The sequence below is a fragment of the Phalacrocorax carbo genome, chromosome 3, assembly GCF_963921805.1.
Source record: "Phalacrocorax carbo chromosome 3, bPhaCar2.1, whole genome shotgun sequence".
In the NCBI taxonomy this organism is placed as follows: domain Eukaryota; kingdom Metazoa; phylum Chordata; class Aves; order Suliformes; family Phalacrocoracidae; genus Phalacrocorax; species Phalacrocorax carbo.
The window spans coordinates 77,764,242-77,784,598 of record NC_087515.1 but is presented as its reverse complement, the minus strand read 5'-3'; the positions used below and the strand labels follow the sequence as shown (position 1 = coordinate 77,784,598).

Here is a 20,357-nt window from a genome sequence, read left to right as displayed (position 1 = left end):
GGCTTTATTCCGAGCTTGCTCCTTGCTACGCAGACTTGTGCCAGGGTTTGCTCCCTCGCCGCCTCCCGGCCATGTTCAGCCCTGCTCCCCCTCGTAGCCCCCCGATCGCCCCCTGCCGACCACAGGCCGCGCTCACCACCACCACCACCACTCCCGGGGGCGGCACGGCACGGCACGGCACGGCACGGCACGGCACGGCCCGACCCCGACGCGGCCGCCACACCGCGGCCCCAGGCACTGCCCCGGGCACTGTCACTGTCCCGACGCCGGGCACTGTCACTGTCCCGACCCCGGCCCGCCACCGCCGCCCGCTCCCCCCAGCTCCCGCGCCCTGCGGGCGGGCTGCAATGGGTGGGGCCAGAGGAACCGGCATATCCTTTGCCGGGCGTCAGCACCCTCCTATGGGAAGCGGGGAAAGGCGGGTCCGAGCGACGACGGCCCAATGGCAAGCGCGATCTGACGTGAGGCGTTTACCTGCGAGGTATAAAAGCGGCTGCGTGCGCGCTATCCCCTCGCTTACACAGTATGGCCGGCGACATTAGCTAGCGCTCGCTCAACGCTCTTCTCTGTAACAGGGGAACACACGGACTACAAGGAACCGAACCGCATCGCCTGCCCGCCCGCACCCCCGCTCGGACTGTAACCCTCTCACACACGCTCACGCCGCATCCGCCGCCGCGCATTTCGGGTGGTTTTCGCTGGTTTAAAAAAGAATAGAAAACCTTCCTTCTTTTTCTTATTCCTTTTTTTTTTTTAAATTAATATTAAAAAAAAAAATCCCCTAGGAGGTGAAACCCGCCCGGGAGGAACCGGGACCCGGCGGCGGCAGCAGCAAACGGTAGCGGCCGGGGGCAGTAGTTTGGTTGTCGTTAATTTCTGTGGTTGTTGGTTGCCGAGTTGTCTCACCATGAAGGAGAACGGTGCACACTTCTTCGAAGGGACCGAGAAGCTGTTGGAGGTGTGGTTCGCCCGGCAGCAGCCCGCGCAGCAGGAGCCGCACCAGAGCAAGGGGTCCGGCGATCTTCGCACCATACCCAGGTCCGTTAACGGCTGATTTGGGGGGCGGGGGGGCGATATGCGGCGGTTGGGAGAGCTGCCGTTAACGGCCGGGGGACGGGAGGGGCCGGTGAATGGCCGGCACACGCGGGACCCGGGTGTGGCGGCAGTGCGGAGCTGGGCGGGGAGGCGGCGGGCCGGAGTGTGTGAGAGGAGCGGTGGCGGGGGCGGGGGGGGTAATGGCCGTGCGCGGGCTGGCGGCCGCGCTGACGGGAGGCTGGTTCCGGGGTGGCTCGGGAGAGCCGTTGGTGGCAACGGCGGCGCGCGCGCGCGTTCCTGGCGGACTCGGCCCTCCTTCCCCCTTCCCTCAGTGACAGCCCCGGCCTCTCCCTCCCGCCGCCGCCGCCGCGGGAGGGCAGGGGGTGACCTTCCGTTGCCCTCCGGAGGCATCCCCCCTTCCCTCCCCTTCAAGGCAGCGGCGGCCGGGAGCCTCTCCTCGTCCCGGCTTGGGGGGGGGGAGGTGACGGTACCGGGGACGGCGCGGCGCGGAAGCCATTCCGTGCCGCCACCTCGTGCAGCCCCGTGCGGTCCCTACTGGCAACATGTGGCGGCGGGGAGAGGAGGGGAGGGAGAGCCAGGCGTGCGCCCCGCCGGCCGGCAGCGCCTATCGGGGGGAGACGGATGGCGGAGTGTCGCAGTGCTGCCGGGGGGCACGGAGGCGGCCCCCACTGCTCTGCACCACGGCCCCGTGGCGTGAGCCGCGGCAGGCTTTTTGTGGAGGGGTTTCGGGGTGGGAAGGCTCGGACAATCTCTGGCCGTTGAGACCAGCAGTGCTGCGGAGGCTGGGGGATAGGCATCTGGTTCCCAGGTCGTGGGAGCCGGAAAGGGAAAGGGGAGATTCCTCTTGCTGTCGCGGCGAAGAGTGATGGTTCCCTCACATGGCCGGTTTCGCCGCCACCTCCGGCACTGTGGCTGCACAGGTTCACAGAGCGGCTCTGACAGAGGGGAGCAGGCGGTGCACGGGAGCGCTGCCTTCCCCTGCCTCCCCGCGGCGTGGCAGGCACCGGTGGGGGCAGGACACCCTCCCTCCCCTCCCCCTGAAGTGTGGCTGGAGCTACGGTTTACACGTGAGTTTCTTGGCCGGGCTCCCGGGGCGTGCTGCCTCCCTTTTCCCCATTGACAAGCCCAGGCCGAGGGGAACTGGGCGGCGCGGAGCGGTGGGCCCGCGCCCGCCGCCCAACGGGCATCCGAAGAATGTGCTGGCGCTTCTTTCACCGCCACCCGGGGAGGGAGGAAGAAAGGCCCGAGGCCCACACAGCTTCTTGTTGTACACGTGTTTCCCACTCAGCCCTCTCCGGGAGGGGGCAGCTCCTTCCTCCTGCGGCTGAGGTATGCCTGCTCGGCCTTTGTTAGCACAACGGCCGATGGCCACCTGCCGGCACGCAGGTCATCTTTGAAACCTTGCTGGGCAAGATCGGCATGAGACGTCTTTACTGTAGCTCTGTAGCTTTCCAGTACGGTATTGGGGGCGGGGGGAGAGTCTGGAAAGACTGGAATACCTAGACTTCTGACTTGCAATGGTCAGGGGGTCTGGCTGTAGATTTGCAGAAAATTATATTCTGGCACAAGTGTCCTGGAGTGGGGGCCACAAGCCTTAAGTACAAAGCAAAATTTGCTTATATACCCTAGTGTGATAGGGTGGTGAATCTGGACCTGGCTGGTATAGGTTGGTCCATATTCTGGACCCAGAACTATGTACAGCTTTCTAGAGGGACAAGATTGGTATGTAGATGTAATCAGCTGATATAGTTAAAAAGCAGGCTTGTCTTAAGTGTATGGGGTGAATCTGAAGGTTATATTCATGTCAGTAGTTTACTATCAGTATGGTAAACTGTTCAACTTTCCATGTAGCTGGAGGATCTCGGATTTTCAGTGTATCCAGATCCACTTGTGTATATTACTGTTATCCAGTCATCGGGGAGCTTGAGAAAGGGAGCTCAGAGGAGAGCTTGTCATGATGTATTGCATGTTTGGAATATGGTAATGATGGTAGCTTCTCTATTCAAAGGCATACTTAATATATGCCGTTTGTCTTTTCTTTTGGTTTGGTATATCTCAGCAAATTTACTGTGTGTGTATATATATTGGTAGAGTTACCTATTCAAAGGTTGAATTGCCAGTGGTTAGATAACTTTCCTGAAATAAGGAATGACCCATGTTGTGTGTGCATGTCTGTATATATATATACACCACTAGCTCGTGGGTAGTGGAAGCTTCATTTCTGCCATGCCAGAAGCACTGCAGAAAACACATTTAGCTCTGACCTGTTGGTATAATGAGGTTGTTTGCTCATGTAAGTTTCTGACTTGTGAAGATATTTAGACGTTTTTGAATAACGTGGTTAACATGGAAATCATCAGATGTGGTTATGCAGTTCTTTGAGACCTAGTGGTGTAGCAGATACCACAAGGTAACATCTTGTATAGTTAATGTCCAGGCAATCCTGGACAACTGTTGCACATCCTAACTGAAATGTGTACAGATGACTTCAGTTACATAGGCACATCAGGATTCCTGTCGTGTTTGACCTTAAATGTGAAAGATTACAGAAGTACTCATTTGACTTTGACTTAATCTGTTGGTGTTGGAATATACAGATCTTTAGAAATTACATTCTGCAAATGCTTTCCTCACTGACACATTCATGCTCTCCAGTGTTCCGTTCATCAGCTCAGGTTCACATTTACAAAACTGAAAACTTAATTTCTAAAACTGCTCAGTGGCATTTAATGTAATTGCAAGGCAGGCACTGTGATGGTTCCTTTGTATGGCTTAGATATGGCTATAAAGTTTTAATAGAGTAGATACAAACTGTTAACTGTTGAACACGTGGTCTTTAACACAGTTTCAGAGCTGTGAGCAAGCTTTGAAGGCTTTTGTGTTAATTGGCTCTTAATACAAGATGTCAACTGAAGCTGTGTAATTTTTGGTAAGAAGCTGTGACATGTCTGAAAATTGCTGTTAACCTGTGTCCAGGAGTAATTATCAGTGATACTGTGTTGTGAGTGTGAAATGAAGTCTTACAAACATTCTTTCTTACAAAATTGTCAGAATTAAATTTACTACAGTTGATAGATGCAAATGAAAAAATTCTGAATGCAATATATCCCACTATGCTAATTCTGTAAAGGCAATCAAATAAGCTGGTTTGTTGAACAGAACTTGAAATCAAAGCTGAAACTGTAGAACAATAGCTAAATTAGAATCAAGTTGCAAACCAGTTGAGCTTGCTTTTGTATTGTAATACCTGCTTAGTAGTGAAATGTGAGCCATTCATCTACCGAATGACTAAGCTGATGTTCAAAGCTGAAAATTTCAATGTTGTGTGTGTTTGCTAGGGATTAGATATTTTAAAGTATTTGCTGGATATCACCAGAAAAAAAAAAAAGGAAAAAAATTTAAGAACTGCTGCAATTAAGAAATTTTTCAATTTTTTTTCTCCTATGGGCAAGCCTGCTTTTTAGAGAAGAGTTTGGATGGGTGTAAAGTATTTCAGAAAAGATCTATACTTATTGTTTTAATACGTTCAGTAAAGGTCTCAACTAAAAACTTAAGTATTGAACATGGGCTTTACTTTGGTGTTAAGCTTTGGAGGGGGGTGTTAATTTGCAAATCAGTTCTGCAAAAGTCTTGTGGTTGAAATAGTGGTGAGTGAAGATGACTACCCTACTGTCATTCCGAAGTGGAATGAAGTTAACATTTTTGTGGTTTCGAAATAATTTGCTTTAACTTTAGTGCTTGTTCTCACTATGCTATGTAAAGCACGTTTTTTAAAAATAGCCTTAAATTATGTATAAAAAAAGGAGGGCTTGCTGAAAACACAATGAACATGCCTGTGAACCCTGTGGTGACTGAGTAGTGCGTTCACGGTCCCCGCAGTGAAATAAGCTGTTTATTCCTTCAGATGATGTACAACTATTCATTTCCAGTCTTATGGCTTATCATGATCTTGAATGTACAGAAGTTTGAAACCATAGGTTAATGATGCAAGAATTAGGAGCCCATATTTCAAGCATTCAACCCTGAAGCGTAGTCCAAAATTAAGCTTGTTTATGGACCTTTAATGGGTTTCCTATTTGTCTATATTATGTAGACACAAGAAACTGGAGAAAAAAACAGGGCAGTAAAAAGCAATATGGAGTGACACTGATATGAGATTCTCACCCTGTGCTACATGACACCTTCTAAGTCCGGATTCAGTCAAGCATCTGATACAAGTCCTGTAAATACTTGCTTTGTACTGCGTCCTATAGCTCGAGTCAGCTCACTGCTGCAGTGCTGCTGCACCTCTAACTCCTCCCCAGGTCCTTAGGACCATGGCAGGGTTATCTGCCAGTTTTTTCAAACACTGAAGGTACAAGGAGGCTGGGCTGTGAGCCCTGTTCGACTTCTTCCTGCAGTGCTTTGGAACAAAACAGAGTAGAGCTACTCTGTGTGGAGACTGGGAAGAAGGCAGGGTAGGCAGGGTTGTGCCAGGATAAGGGCTTCTGTCACTGCGTGCTTGCTGAGCTTTTTTTATATGGAGATGAAAGGTGATCTGGAGAACTTCATGTAAGAATTCAGCCTTCCCGTCATCAAAATTGATATTCATACACTAGATTTTAGCAAACCAGTTCAAAATTACAGGTAGAATATGTTTGCTTATAACTCTTTCAACTGTAATTAAAGAATGGTTGCACACCAAGGAAAGGTGGCCTTTTACACTCACTACTACTATGATTGTGATGCTGTGTGCGGGAAGTTAAGACTTATATTGAAGGCTTTTTGCTATTTTCCTACCTTACCACTGAAACTGCTAAAATTTGGTTAGTCACTTTGTCAAAGGTCTGGTCCCTTAATGAAACTCCATAGAGCATCCTATTAAAGTATGTAGCTGCTGGTATATCCCTAAAAGGGCATTCCTAATGGTTGCTTACTCAGCTAGGAGAACAGGAAGATTTAAGGCTTATGGTAGATACTTGCTGCCTTACAGCATGTTCCTTCTGTAGAAGGTTACACTTGACGTTGCCTCTGTCTTGTTGAAGCCCTGATGTGTATCTTGGGTCTCATGCTTCCTTAAATGTCTTGGGTGTCAGGTATGTTTTGTCCTTTGATATGAGACTTGGGAATACCCATCTGAATATCTTTGGATATAGATGATGGTGTCACCATTCCATGCATACTGCTGTAACTGCAGTAATGATAAAAGGCCTGCAACAGGAACAACGTGCAGCCTTTAAAGCACTATCTGTGGCCATCAGTGTGCCATTGCTGAAATATCTTGGTGTCATTTGGGAGTAATTCTCTTTAGTAGTTGTCTCGGGACCTTCTAGGTAAGAAGCATTTTGTGAGGAGTACTGTTTGGAGTCAGTTTTGATGTGGATGCAGTTGTCGATTCAGGTGCCTGTCTTTAATTAAAGATTTTATTAAAGAAGTGCGTGACCCTGGACACCCTGGAGAGTTTTTTAAATTTTAAGATAAGGGAGATGCAGACAGTTGTTCTGTATATCTATGTTCAGAGTATCTAGAGGAGGTGTGGGTTTTGTGCACTCCAGATACTGCGGAAGTAAAGTTATCGAGTTGCCAGTTCCTGTGACTAACTTCAGGGTGTGAACATAGTTCAAGATAATCCTCCTTCAACAGCAATTTATAATCTAAGTTATATTTCTAGTAGGGAATAATTCACATGCATTTGTCTGCAGAAAAACACACGAGCTGTTAGGAGGTGCTTTAAAAGCTTGTGATTTTTGTGTAGGTGGTCTGTACTGTATCTACCTGTTTCAGGATGCTTGAAACTAATGTTGCAACTCTGCTGACACTGATATCTAGCCAGCTTCCGTGCTCCTTGCCTTCAGCGCCTCTGCATATGCAGTTTAGAGAAGGCATTGAGCTTGACTGTTCTGGATCATGGTATTGGTAGGAATTTGCCTACTTAATGTAGCCTGCTAATGAGGTAACTGATATATCTATTGGCTCCTAAAAATACTTAATAGGTAACAGGTGAGGGAATAAAAAGTTGCTCTGCAGTTGAATGCTTGATTTTTAAAACAGGGTCTTACAGTAAAGTACAAGATTAAAATGCTTATTACATTGATTCCTACAGACTTGTCAGCTGTTCTATTTTAGTGAAAAGCTGTGCAAGAGTATGTGTACAGCTTAAGCTGTCTTTAGGAGTTCCATAGGCTTTATTTCCTAGGAATTCCTGCCCTGCTGCAAAACAGCTTTTCCTGCCAGTGCTGTCTGGGCTGCGGTAGCAAGGTACCGTTTCTAGGGTGGTGGGGTGGTATGCTTGTGGAAGCTGTTAATTGCTGATAGGAACAAGTTCTTGTAGTTCTTTATCTCTTTAAATTCCTGTTACCCCTTCCCAGTTGGCCTGAAACAGCAGTATTGTGCTCCTGCCTGATGTGTGTGACTCCTGTTTTAAGACCTGGTTTACCCTTAACGGTAAAGGCTCAGAATAGGCCAAGAACCTGCATTCAAAAGTATGATTTTATCTGGCAAGGAAAACTTGATTCATAGCTTATTACTTGTCTCTTTCTCAGAAATATGAAATAAAGGAGCATACATGATGCTTTGGTACTTGGCTGAGAGGGACTGCTGACTATTCATTTCATTACACACTTTAGGCATACTTCCTAAAATAAATTAAAATACTTCTTGGTTCTGCTAGGTCTTCCATATGGACATACCTGGGTGGCAGTTTGAGTGGAAGTTATTTGCACTCTGGTAACAAGTGTGTGCTAATAAGGCACTAAGCATTAGCCATCTACTCCTATAGCTGTGTTGCAAACTTGACAGCTTTTTTATTTTGGCATATTCTGCTAGTCACATGTAGAACAAGTAGCTTTCTACCTTTCGAGCATGGACAGTTTTTCACATTTTGAGTGGGTGCATTCCATTTTCATTTGGTAGTCTCTGAGCATGTGCAGCCACTTAAGATGGATGGTGCTTGTGTATTGAAGAAACTATTTTGACTTTCAGTAGGTGTCAGTTATTTGAGATTTCAGGAACAGGATCTGACAGCTTTGGAATGAAGTGGGCAATAAGCCTATGTAACAGTGAGGAGTTGGTCTCAAATGCATTTTCAGTTTGGGGTTCCAGAGGATGCAGGTTTGCTGTAGAGCTCAGCTACCGATGATTGTCATGCATCATGCTCTAGTATGCTTGGCCTGAGTGCAGGGAGGCAGTCTCCAAAGTGTTTGGAATTGTCCTGATAGGTGGCTGTGGGAAGTAATTTAGGAAATAGTAATGCAGCCTGTATACTGCCCATTGAAAGGGGACTGTTGAAGAGCAGAAGCCCTTGAGAGCATTGTACTGAGAATTAGTCTTTGGCTTCCCTTTTTCAGTTAGAGGCTTTGCTTCCCAGTTATGAAATAGGAAGTAATGTTCTCATTTTTACTAACTTTGAGAATTTTTACTTGACAAAATAAAATGGGGTTAGCTGCAATACATGTACTGATAACTGTTGCAATACTATCTTTAAGGTGGATTTTGTTTCCACTTTACGTGGGGATAGGCATTTCTTGTCTCTAACTAGTAACCCTTAAATAATTATACAGATGGAAGAAAAGGAAGAAATGCAAGAGTTAGACTTCTACTGAACTTGGTCTACTTGTTACAAAGTAGTCCCAGATGTTCTAACTTAGCTTTCTGCTTTAAACAATGGAAAAACTCAAATACAAAGGTCATCTTGTTTAAATAGATTATACTGAGATCAAGTCTAGCTTATTAGTGGCCTTTCTGTAGTTTTCTGTGCTTAACTTCAAAATGCATACAGCTACAGGCCAGTATACCTGCAAAACTTCTCCCTAATGTGACCAAGTCTCATCCTGGGTGCTGCAACCCATTGCTAGTCTATTTTATGTATGCTTCTGGATCAAGCCTGACATCTTGTGTTTCTCAACTTGTAGGCTTTCCTCTGTAATGCTACTCTAATCAGATTGAATTATGAACTTACCCTTTATTCCTGTAAAGGCTGATCACGTGAACATTAGGATATGATTAGCTGATGGTTTCTGTAGTGGCACAGTGAAGAACTGAGTGAAGTTTTAATATGTGAAGGTCTTGTGCAACTGCAGATTCTAGCTGTGGTACCTAAATACCGACTGTAGTACTAATGCATGTGGCGCTACAATGTTTGGTGTGCTGTAGTACTGATGCACATAGCACTAACTAGGGATGTTTTTGCATGGAGGCTTTGGACTCAACATGCAATGTTGTATTGTTGGTGGTATGCTGTATTGAACTTTCATTGTTGGACAGCTTGAACACTAAAATTGTTACATCTGCCTGTACAAATACATGATTGAAAATTAAATGAGCCATTTTCCTGACATGTCTGCACTGAATTGCACTACAGTGATACTTAAAGAAAGCTCTCACTTGGCTACATAAAGCTAGGTTTTTGACTGTCTGACCATGTAAGAAGCTTTTAAAGGCTGCGACACATGCTCTTGCGAAGCTTGACATGGTTACATATATGTTAATACTTAGACAAGTAACAAATCGGATTTGTAGTAATGTACAAATGGGGTTACTGCAGCTCAGCATCAGGCACTGTAAGGGAACTCTGCCTCAGCTTTCATAAATGCCATGTTAGACACTTGAGTGTTTCTTTAATGGCAGATAAAATATCATCAGTAGCAGTGCTGGAATGAGTTGAACAGTTACTCCACCATACTGAACCAAAGTAACACATTACCTAGTTCAGTTTACAGGAAGAATATAATAGGATATTAGAGGGAAGATATTATGGTTGGCAAGTTTATGCAGGTGTGCTGTAGCTTCCGGAGGAAACTAAATCCTTCAGTCCTCTTCTCAGTAAAATTGCCTGATTGTCTAGGAGTGTTTCAAAAATAAGTATGAACTATTTCACTCTTTGTATTTACCAGGTTTATCAAAGATGAGCAGACACTTGCATTTTCATACATACTTGAGTATCAGGAACAGAGCTAAACCCAGTCAGTGGCATAAGTGTAGAGCTGAATAAATGTGTGTGATTTCATCTGAGCATCAAAAACAAGCTGGTCTTTTATTTGACATTCTGATTAGAGTGGACAGTGCTGTCACTTCTATAGTTCCAGAAGAGTATTTCATCAAGGTTCCCTAACTAGGGCGGTAGGGAAAACCTCGCTTTCCTTTCAGGTATCCAGTAAAATCACTGAGCTCAAACTTGTTCAGATGTGCCCTTAATTATGAGGGATTTCAAGACGCGTAGGATTCTGTTAAACTAATTTTTAATAGCTTCAGTCTGATCTGAAAGGGGGCTATAAAAGTAAGTATGTTGTTCTGGTTGACTCCGATATAAATATACTGGTTTAGTGCAATATACCCTTTAAAAGCAAAAATCCTCAAGTGTTAGTAATAAAGGTACAGAATTCAGTTTCAGGAGACATTCACAAGTGAGGGAGAAATTAAGGCATTGTTTGCTGGGGTGTTTAGAGAAGTAAAGAACATCTGGATATTTTTTTAGTTAAATGTACAGCAGAATCTAAAACTTCAACTTTGCAAACTGATGAGTTTTCAAAGGGGAAGTATTGGTGGCTGCTGGAGGAACCCTGCTGATGGAATTAACAGTGAATGCTCTGTCCTGAAGTACAGCTGTAGAGCCTTTGCAGTGTTAGTGAAGGGAGAGGCTGACAGCTATGTGGGCAGCTGAGCCAATCCAATAGCTTGCCTTGTCCTGTAGTTGTTCCAGCTCTACTGATGGGCAGCTTAGTTTTATGCTGGGTTAGTAAAATTCTTGGTTCATGACAGGTCTGAGTGCAAGAGCCAGCACAAACCTGCAGGTGGAATACGCTGTGGGAAGTGGGGCAGGGAAGTAGGGCATCTGGCAGCCTTGTAATTTTGCAGCTTAGGAAAAGATACAGCTTCCTGGTCTACTTCATAGCAAATTTGACTATGTTGGAATCTACTGCCCTGGTGTAGACACAAGATGGAAGTGACAACCAAAGTAGTTTTTTGCATGTCTGTAATTTCTCATGAGTACTTGGAAATCTTTGGGCTAATTTGAGCCCTTTGAGTTTTCCCATTTCATAATAAAATTCCATGTAGAATGAGTAATGACAGTAAGGAACTGAAATATTGAATGTCTACTGCTACACAGAAGTCTAGGACTGTGGCTTCAGCTTGTGTTGCATGAAAATAGTTCCGTTTATTTGCTTTTAAGTGTAATATTCCAGACTATTTGCTACAAGTCTTCTATATCTACTGGCGGTAGGAGTCCCATGATCTTGATGGTCAAAGGGGAGTTCAGGTCATTGAGATGTATTTGTTTTTAGGGTGGGTTTTCAATTACATTATGGACTTTTGACTCTAAGCTGGACAAATAAAACATGTTAATGGTAACCTGCTGGTTTATTACTCTAGTAGTTGCCAATGACTGCTGTGATTGAAGTACATGGAGGTTCAACCTAAAGCATACCTTAAGTTACAACAGTTAATTTTGTCTTAGTACATGTAGGTTGCAGGACTCTAAGGTTACCCTGACTTGCCTAGTGAGAAGCTTGGGGCTGCTGATTGACAATTGTCCTTGGGCAGCAGATTACACTAACAGATCTTGAGGAATACTTAGCTGTAGGGAGCTAATATTTGGATATTACTGTATTGTGATAGACAACCTTTTGTGCTCTCAGATGCAGCAACTCGAGATGAGAGCTATAGTCTTGTTTGGGCTATACTTTCTATGCAGGATTCCAGAAAGCTTTGGTTCGTTTAACCTTTTGTTTCTGCTCTTCTATAATTTCTTCACAGGATTGAGTGGGACAAACTTCTGGAGAATGTGCATTGTTTGATCATAAGTGTGACAAAAACTGACAAGCAGGAAGCTTATGTACTCAGGTAAGCCAATAGCTTATTCTTTTAGTCTACAAGAGGCAAAGTTAAAGCTGTTGCATGGGATCCACTTGGCTGAGAATCCAATATTGGGTTAAGATCCTGCCGTTCAGCCTGCCACTTGCAGGGGTCTGCTAATCACATTACTTTCATGCTTCTGTTTGGTAGCAGAAATGTCATCTTAGTTACCAGTGTTTGTCTCTCTTAACTGAAAGGATTAAGGACAGGGCTATGGTGTTTCTGCACCTGATCATTGAAGTTTGTACAGGGATAAATAAGTCTCCCCAATTAAGAGGTTTAGGATTACTTCTGCAGAATAGTGTATGTAAGTGTCACTCTTAGATCAGCAAAAACTGTATCAGTAGGTCAGCTTTAACTCCACATAATGCAATCAAGTGGGACAGCTCTTGTAGCTGAGCTAAGGGCATCTGTAACAATGTTGCTTTTCTGAAGTCTTGGAATTTTTGTGTTGTGCAGCAGTTTTAAGGGCACTACTTCTGCCATGTGTTTTTCATCTTGCAAAATACTTTCATGGTCTTCTACATGAACTTTACAGACATTGATGTTCTGTTTTATTTGAGATTGCAAAAACTGAAACTTTTGTACTCTGAAAAGACTGCCTTAAGGGCAAGGTTGGGCTAAAAGCAAGCTAGTTCAAAGAAACTGCGCTGAAGTCTTGTTTCTGCAAGTTTCATATATTTAAACAAAATTCTGAAAAGAATGTAACTAGTTACAACTGTATTGTGGATGAAATATAACCTTTTCTTTGAAACAGCATTCCAGACTGGGTTAGTTGTTTTAGCTAGACTTAATCCATTTTGCTGTTACTTGGTGAGAAGATACTTGTTATACATGTTTAAGTGTTCTGGATGTGGTATCAATGCTAATCTCCAGTTAAGTGTCTGACTTACCGTTCATGTAGTTAATGTCTGTATCTTATGCATAAGGCATGTTGAGGAACTGTCCCTATACTCTTATGAGACTTCCTGTTCCTGTGGGCAGGTGCTGACCTAGCACTTTCCAGTAGTCAGATTTCCTGGAAGATACAGCCAGACAATTTATGAAATTCTCTAAAGGCTTTTGCCTTTTTTGACTTCCTCATAGGCTTTATTTCAGCTAGGAAAGTCAGATTTCCAGTTTGACCCTGTTCTGTGTCTGGGTAAAGAAATTAAACTGCACGTCTCTGTTGTGTACCCCCTTCACAGTGCATTTGTATTTCTTAAATAGATTGAGGATATGTAATGCATGTAATACCGCTTTCCCTGTAGCGTTGTAGCTGGGTAATACCATGGTTGCAGCAGGTGTTAGTTTTGGGAAATCATAATGGCTCTCAAATGTTAGCTAAAATCTATTGGTTTGATCCATTTGCCAAGCATATTGACGTACCATATGACGAATGTTAGCTAACTGTAATACATTTCATTGGGATGAGAACCAAGATCTAATGATTCTCTCCTGGCTTGTTTAATATAGAGCACCTTATATTTTTAACACGATCCCTTTTTTTTACAGTGAGAGTAGCATGTTTGTCTCCAAGAGACGTTTCATTTTGAAGACGTGTGGTACCACCCTCTTACTGCAAGCACTGGTTCCCCTGTTGGAGCTTGCTAGGGAGTACAGTGGGTTTGACTCAATACAGGTAAGGTGCCAGAAATGCTGCACCTCCCTTAGAGTGTATGGGAAGATATCTACTAATATTTCAAAGTCACTGATTTTATTAAATATTCTGAAACTTCCTTTGCCATTTATCTATGCTGCCCATAATGGGAAGACTAATGCAAGATTGCTTACTCTGCTATAGGACTTAGCCTTCTATTTGCCTCTTAAAGGGTGCTAACTTGCAAATGCTATTGTGCTCATTTAACTTTACTTAAGGGTGAAAGACTTCTGTGCCCCCATTGTCAGTGCTGAAATCACTGATGTTTTCATGTGGAAAAAAATTTGGAAGTAAGCTGTCTCCTGTAGCTTACAAATTAAGTGAGGAATAGCCACATGCCTCTGAAATGGAAATACATATAGCAGCATTTTGACAATGAAAACTTAGGTGCTATGAGAGCTTATACTAAATGCTTGTATTTTGCTAGATTCTTAGATTGAAGGTGGACATACATATTCAGTAGCTAAGATGCACCTTATTTTTTCAGAGCTTCTTTTATTCACGTAAGAATTTCATGAAGCCTTCTCACCAGGAGTACCCACATAGGAATTTCCAGGAAGAAGTAGAGTTTCTTAATGAAATTTTCCCAAGTAAGTTCATTAACCTTCAGCAAAGTTGCACAGCTTCTGTGAAGTATTGATGTGAAGTGAGAAGTGACACAGTACAATACGTACAGGCTGCCACGCCGTTCATTCAGCAGTCCTTGCAGTTCTGTAGCCAGCACAAGCTTTGTCTGCATAAATATCAAAAGCTATAAATACTATTTTCTGAATTTTTGACACTTACCTTGCCAAGATCAAAATTTAAATTGTACTAAGCTTGACACTTAACACCTTGTCTTAACTGAGGTCATCTTCAGGCTTCCAAATGGAGCATAGTAATTCAGTCTGCACAATCCACAAAGCCTCTTTAGAAAGGCAGAATACATGACTTGTGGAATAGTAGATTTTTTTCTCAGAGAAGTTACTGCACCAAAGATGTTTGAATTCAAACATGTAATGAAATCTAAAATGTTCAAGAAAAACCTTGAATTTTAACCACTGGCAGAAAAGTGTTTTGAAGGAATGTGGGAGCTGTAGTATTTACCTGAGGTATTTGAAACTAAATGTTAATTGTTAATTCATTAAATAGATGCTTAGGAGTACTAGGGTTTCTGTCTGTGCGTAGCTAAAGCTGTAACAAGAATTTCCTGCTAGTAGGCTCTGAACTGGGGTGTCCAGACCACCTTCTGAGGGAGGCTGTTTTTCTGATTATTGGCTTCACATTCCTGAAGTTAAACACCTGCTTATTTGATACAGATGCTGACTGCATTGGTGAACCTCTTAGTGTTCTGTGCAAGGCTTCTACTATCTTTTAATATGAAACAAAACTCATCTTTTACATAAAGGATCAGCTGGGGTACACTAACTGGAGACTTTTTGTCTTGTCAGATGGAGCAGCTTATTGCATGGGGCGTATGAATTCTGATTGCTGGTATGTATGTGAAGACTTGGAAACCTTTGGGGCTTACAGTAAAATGTAACTTGGTGCTGCTAATATTTATTACATAAGTGATTTGTATTTTATATAGGTACCTGTACACCCTGGATTTCCCAGAGAGTCGGATATCCAATCAGCCTGACCAGACACTGGAAATTCTGATGAGTGAGCTTGACCCAGTAGTTATGGACCAGTTCTACATGAAAGATGGTGTTACTGCAAATGATGTCACTCGTGTATGTTTGCTTGAAAACTAAGCATTTTTGGGAATGGTGGAAATTAGGCAACAAAATGCTTCATACAAGGCTTGCTTTTTTTGGTAGTAAAGATCTCGTAGAAAATGTCAGGTTAATGTTTTGGGGGTGAAATGGGTCTAACTCTAGAATGTTTTTGGGAATATAACTTCGCATTTTCAATGCCCCTGCTTTAATCTATTGGAAGGAGCAACTTGCAGTTCTTTGGGTGATGGGAAGCTTATCCTCTGAAAAATTGAGGAGTAGGAATAAAAACACAATTGAGTAACTTCCACGGAAGGAGAGAGATTACGAGGAGTAAGATAATGAATGAAGATAATGAATGCCAAGGGACTCTATCAAAATTAAGGTTAAATCACAGAGCCATTTGGATAGTTTAGGGGGGAGGGGATAGATTTAAGGTCTAAGCATAACTTGCTTTTGCCTCCTTTTCTCCTTTTTCCAAATGACAAAGTCCTTTGACATGAACAAGTTTCTCTGACAACCACATTGACTTCAGCTGGTTTTCCATCTTAGGCTTTGATTCTCATACTGCATTTGCTATTGAGATTTGGTTGTAGCTAAAGTCCTGTGTGGGAGATCAGAGTGCTTGGGATTGCGCCTCATTCTAGAATATGAAGTACGTTCTCACTCAGGAGTAAATGTGAACAGCCTTTATTTTGTTGATACTGTTAAACAGGAGTTCTGTTTTCCATATTTCTAGGCTGTTCCCTCATCTTGGAGCTGTATGGCTTGGTTCTATAAGAGGCGAAGTATCTGATAATTTGCATGCAACTTGTCACTCAGTCACTTATTTGATCAGTGACAGGATGCAAAGCAAGTTCATCTACGGCAGTACAAATTATCAAACTGACTTGTTACTGGGAGAATGCTGGTGTCCTGTCCCCTCAGTTGGTGTTCATTCTACCTTTGAGTTAAATCTAAAACAAGTGTAAGGATGCACGATAAACTGAGTGCTGTAATTTTCTATTACAGATGAGTGGAATTCGTGACCTGATACCAGGTTCTGTTATTGATGCTACAATGTTCAATCCTTGTGGGTATTCAATGAATGGGATGAAATCAGATGTAAGTTTTACACTTGTTGATAATGAATATTAAAATAAATAGTGATTATTTGGCAGTAATAATATATTTTTTTTAGGGAACTTACTGGACTATTCACATCACTCCAGAACCAGAGTTCTCTTACGTTAGTTTTGAAACAAACATAAGTCAGACCTCTTACGATGACCTGATTAGAAAAGTTGTAGACGTTTTCAAGCCAGGAAAATTTGTGACAACCCTCTTTGTTAATCAGGTGAGTTTTCTTGCAGTAGCTTGTCAGCTCCTGAAATGCATATAGACATAAACATAGCAAGGCTAGAGGCTTTTTATGGGGGTGTTAGTAGTTTCCAGTTTGCACCTGTTTGGTAGTTTCTTTGGAAAGTAAAAATACTCTTCAGTTTGCTTTGCATGCACTAAACCGGATCTGTAGAAAACTTACGAACTACTAAGTTAAGGCAGCCCAATCTCAGTATTCCAGTGACTCTTTGTGCGATTCTGTAGAGATGTAATTTCTTGCTTTGGCATTTTTCCGGATTTGGCTTCCGCTGTCAGTTGCAGAAGCGCTGCTAATGGTGATGCTGCCAGCTAATGACTCATAGAACAAAGAAGCACCATACGCAGGTAGCAGAATTGCTGCTTGGGATTGAAACTTCCTGCAGCACCGTCAGGCAGGGGTTTGAAGCATGTTGGTAGCAGTATCACAGGAAGCACACAAAACACATATTTGTTAATCTGCCTGTAAATGCTAAGTTTAAAAAAGTAAATTTCACTTTTTGTTTTCTAGAGCTCTAAATGTCGTACCGTGTTTTCTTCTGCCCAGAAGATTGAAGGGTTTAAACGTCTTGATCACCAGATTGCCCAATTCAGTGATTATAATTTTGTTTTTACCAGTTTTACAAAGAATCGCCAGCAACAGCACAGTTGATTAAGAATGAAGAAAAAGCGCAAAAAGAAATCCCATATAGGAGGTGGTGGTTGCTTTCTAGTTAATGATTCAGGGGGCCATGCTTTCCACTCCCACCACCTTGTAGTTGTGGAAAGCCCTAGGTGTAATCATAGTATAACCATTTTGAATTGTATGCATTATTATATCAAGGAGTTAGATATCTTGCATGAATGCTCTCTTCTGTGTTTAGGTACTCTATGCCACTCTTGCTGTGAAATTGAAGTGCATGTAGAAAAATCTTACTGTATGAAACATTACAACACTTGTAAAAATGATTCAGGTAGAATTACACACAGTATAGTTTTTCTCCAGGTATCACCAAAAATTCCCCACAGACAAGGCTTTCGTCCTCATTAGACTTTAGCCTCAACCTACTTGCTGTGGACAGATCTCTGATAAATTGTCACTCGTTTTTGTCTATGTCGTGATTTCAGTCTAAAACAGTTTTTGACAAACTTTTATGATTTCTAATGAAACTGATTCCTAATTAACACTTCTGTGTTTGGAGAAAGTTCTTAAAACAGTTACAAATTGTTTTGCTACTACAGGTGGTGGTTGATTTAAATCAGACTGACTTTTCGTGCTCTACTCAAGCTTATAGGAATTTACTTGGCCGTACCATAGCACTGGGCTAATACATTGGTCTTTCACCTTTAGAAATGTGGGTATCGGTACTAATGCAGGTTGAATTTCATTTTATATTAATGCTCATTTATCTGTCCACATCCCCAAGCTGTCACACTGCTACACAATGGCAGAATTTGAAGAAGGTCCAAGACTTGATAGGGGAGGAGCTGAGTCAGGACGCAGGTGTTGTGCGACAGCTTTGCAAAGCTCAAGTTCATACTGGTACCAGATGTTTTCTTTCCTCATCACCAATTATGTCAGACTAGGAAGCTGGTGCTCTCAAGTGCTGGCAGGTAGATCTAATGAAGGAGTGGAATTTGCTGGGCTGGGTGTGTTGATTGGTTTGGGTTATTCTGTCAAACCTGTGACCTACCACTTCTAATTGTAATGAGTGCTTCTAAACTGGTCCAGTGTCACTTCATTTTGTTGTTCCAAGCAAAGCTAATGCCTCTGTCTTGTGACAGTCCTGTGACATTGTTGTGCATGTGACTTCTGTTGTATTTGAGTGTTGTGACTTCATCTGTTTTTTCCTCCTAATTACTAAGGTGGTTCCTCTTACTGTGACTTGAGGGCATTAAGTGAAGGCATAAAACAAGAACTGTCTGGGACACCTGGACAGAGGTTGAAGTAGGATGCTATTCATAGAACATGAATGAATGTGTAATTCAAAGTCACTCTAATGGGTATTGACTAAAATACAGGCTTTAAAGAGCTGGCATACTTTCAGCTATGTTTGCAAATACTGGGATTTTAACAGCTGTGAGACCAGCATGTTAACTACAAAATTGAGACAATTTCCCCCCCTTGTCCTTGCAATGTTTTGACTCTTTCTGGTTTGATGCAATGTGGTTTTTTTGTTCCGTATTTATAAATGAAGTGCTTTTTCAGTACTTCTAAACTGAAGTCTGCTTGGTTAGAAATCAAGTGGCTGGAACATTTTGAATTTTATTTTAAGCATATTGTTGATGTTCTTTACCAATGTTATCAGTTACATGCTGTAAATGGCACTAATGCTTTTTGGTGTTAATATTGAGGACCAATATTTCGGTGGGTTTTTTTTGTTCTTAAACATTGTCCCAACTGACCTGACATTTGTTGGCTTGAGGTCCTTTAAGTAGATGGACGATCCCTTTTCAAGTAATACTGAAAGGCACGTTTTACAAATAGAAGCATAAGCCTTGGCGATAAAAATGAAAGCTGTTGAATGGATTATTGAACTATCTATGGTGATCAGGATGGGGGGGGAGTATGGTGTTTATAATTTCTGTGGTGTTAGACTTTGATCATTTAAAATATCTGTACCACAACTTAATGCTTCAATAAAAGTTCGCTTAAATTGTTTGTAGTGATGATCCAGCGATTCTACCCTTCACGCTCTTCATACATTTTGGTACCAAATGATTTAAGTCTGAAACAGATTTGCATTTCTTGTCCTAAATTACTTCAAATTTACTCTGCCCTTGCAGGGGGTGCATCTCAACTGCTAATATGTTGGTAGTTTAGAATGAAGCCAGATGAAAATGTTATGCTGTTCTTGAGGCTAAGAATCTTTGTCTAAATGAAGACACAAAGACTGGAAGTTTGCTGTCTTCATCTAGCCTGTATTTTTCCTCAACATTAAATATTTAAAATATTCCTCTGAATTAAGACAACTCATGCTTCTGCTGGCCTTAAGTAACAAGCTCTGATGTACATTTATGGTACCTACGCGTAGAATGACTTTGAGAATTCAAGGTGAAGTTTGTATCTTAAGATGAAGTAGGCATATACCTGATCTGGATAGTAAACTAGACCGGAAGTTAGTGGCCAGGAATGTCAGTGCTAAGCAGACACAAGCAATGTAACTGAAACTTCCTTGATTCCATGTGAACAGTCCTACTGGAATAACAGCTGCAGTTTAACAATACCTGCAAAGGCCTAACAATGCTGATGTACTCCAAAGCCACCTAAGTAGGGAAAACTTGTGTTTAGCATTGAAGGCCTAATACCTTTAAATTGTTAATCTGTGAATACAGGTTTCATTAGTCACTTGGTGTATTCTGTGATTCTAGACTTTAATCATGCTTCGGATAGTGAATAGGAACTTCTAGTTCTTTCAAGTACTCAACACTATTGAAAATGCCTGAGTCTTCTATGAAAAGAAGGAATTCCAGCTTACAGGATCAAGCGATCCTGTCTAACAGTCTCAGCTATGACAAGTCAACACTAACCTACCTCTGAAGAACTGTTTTCTAGCCTGACTTCCACAAAACTGAAGATTCAGTTTAATGTGGTTTTTTTATTGTACCTCACTTAGTCTGAACTTTTCAGGTTGCCTGTAGCAATAGTTGTCATCTTCACATTTTTCGCCTCAGGAGTGTTCTTTGACAATACTCCTTTACACTAGCCCTTCTCTCTTGCAAATAGTGCTGATAACTGAGAATATGGTATCTACATAATTCTGTCTGTTATAGCAACACAAATGCAAAGATTGCTGTAG

General features: G+C 42.5%; 1 protein-coding gene across 1 annotated transcript; it reads left to right on the top strand.

The window, feature by feature from the left end:
* The first annotated feature begins 525 nt into the window (after window positions 1-525).
* On the top strand, window positions 526-19,219 carry AMD1 (adenosylmethionine decarboxylase 1). The gene is made up of 9 exons (XM_064447462.1): window positions 526-1,038; window positions 11,788-11,874; window positions 13,381-13,507; window positions 14,013-14,115; window positions 14,956-14,998; window positions 15,096-15,240; window positions 16,234-16,326; window positions 16,403-16,558; window positions 17,090-19,219. The coding sequence occupies exons 1-9, from the start codon at window positions 908-910 to the stop codon at window positions 17,228-17,230; spliced, it is 1,026 nt and encodes a 341-aa protein (XP_064303532.1). The 5' UTR covers window positions 526-907; the 3' UTR covers window positions 17,231-19,219.
* The last annotated feature ends 1,138 nt before the right edge of the window (window positions 19,220-20,357 follow it).

Excerpts from the sequence above, each read along its gene's own strand:
- AMD1 (XM_064447462.1), top strand. The coding sequence starts at position 908 with ATGAAGGAGAACGGTGCACACTTCTTCGAAGGGACCGAGAAGCTGTTG. Across the intron at positions 11,875-13,380 it reads CAGGAAGCTTATGTACTCAG|TGAGAGTAGCATGTTTGTCT; the intron begins GTAAGCCAATAG and ends TTTTTTTTACAG. Across the intron at positions 15,241-16,233 it reads CTGCAAATGATGTCACTCGT|ATGAGTGGAATTCGTGACCT; the intron begins GTATGTTTGCTT and ends TTTCTATTACAG.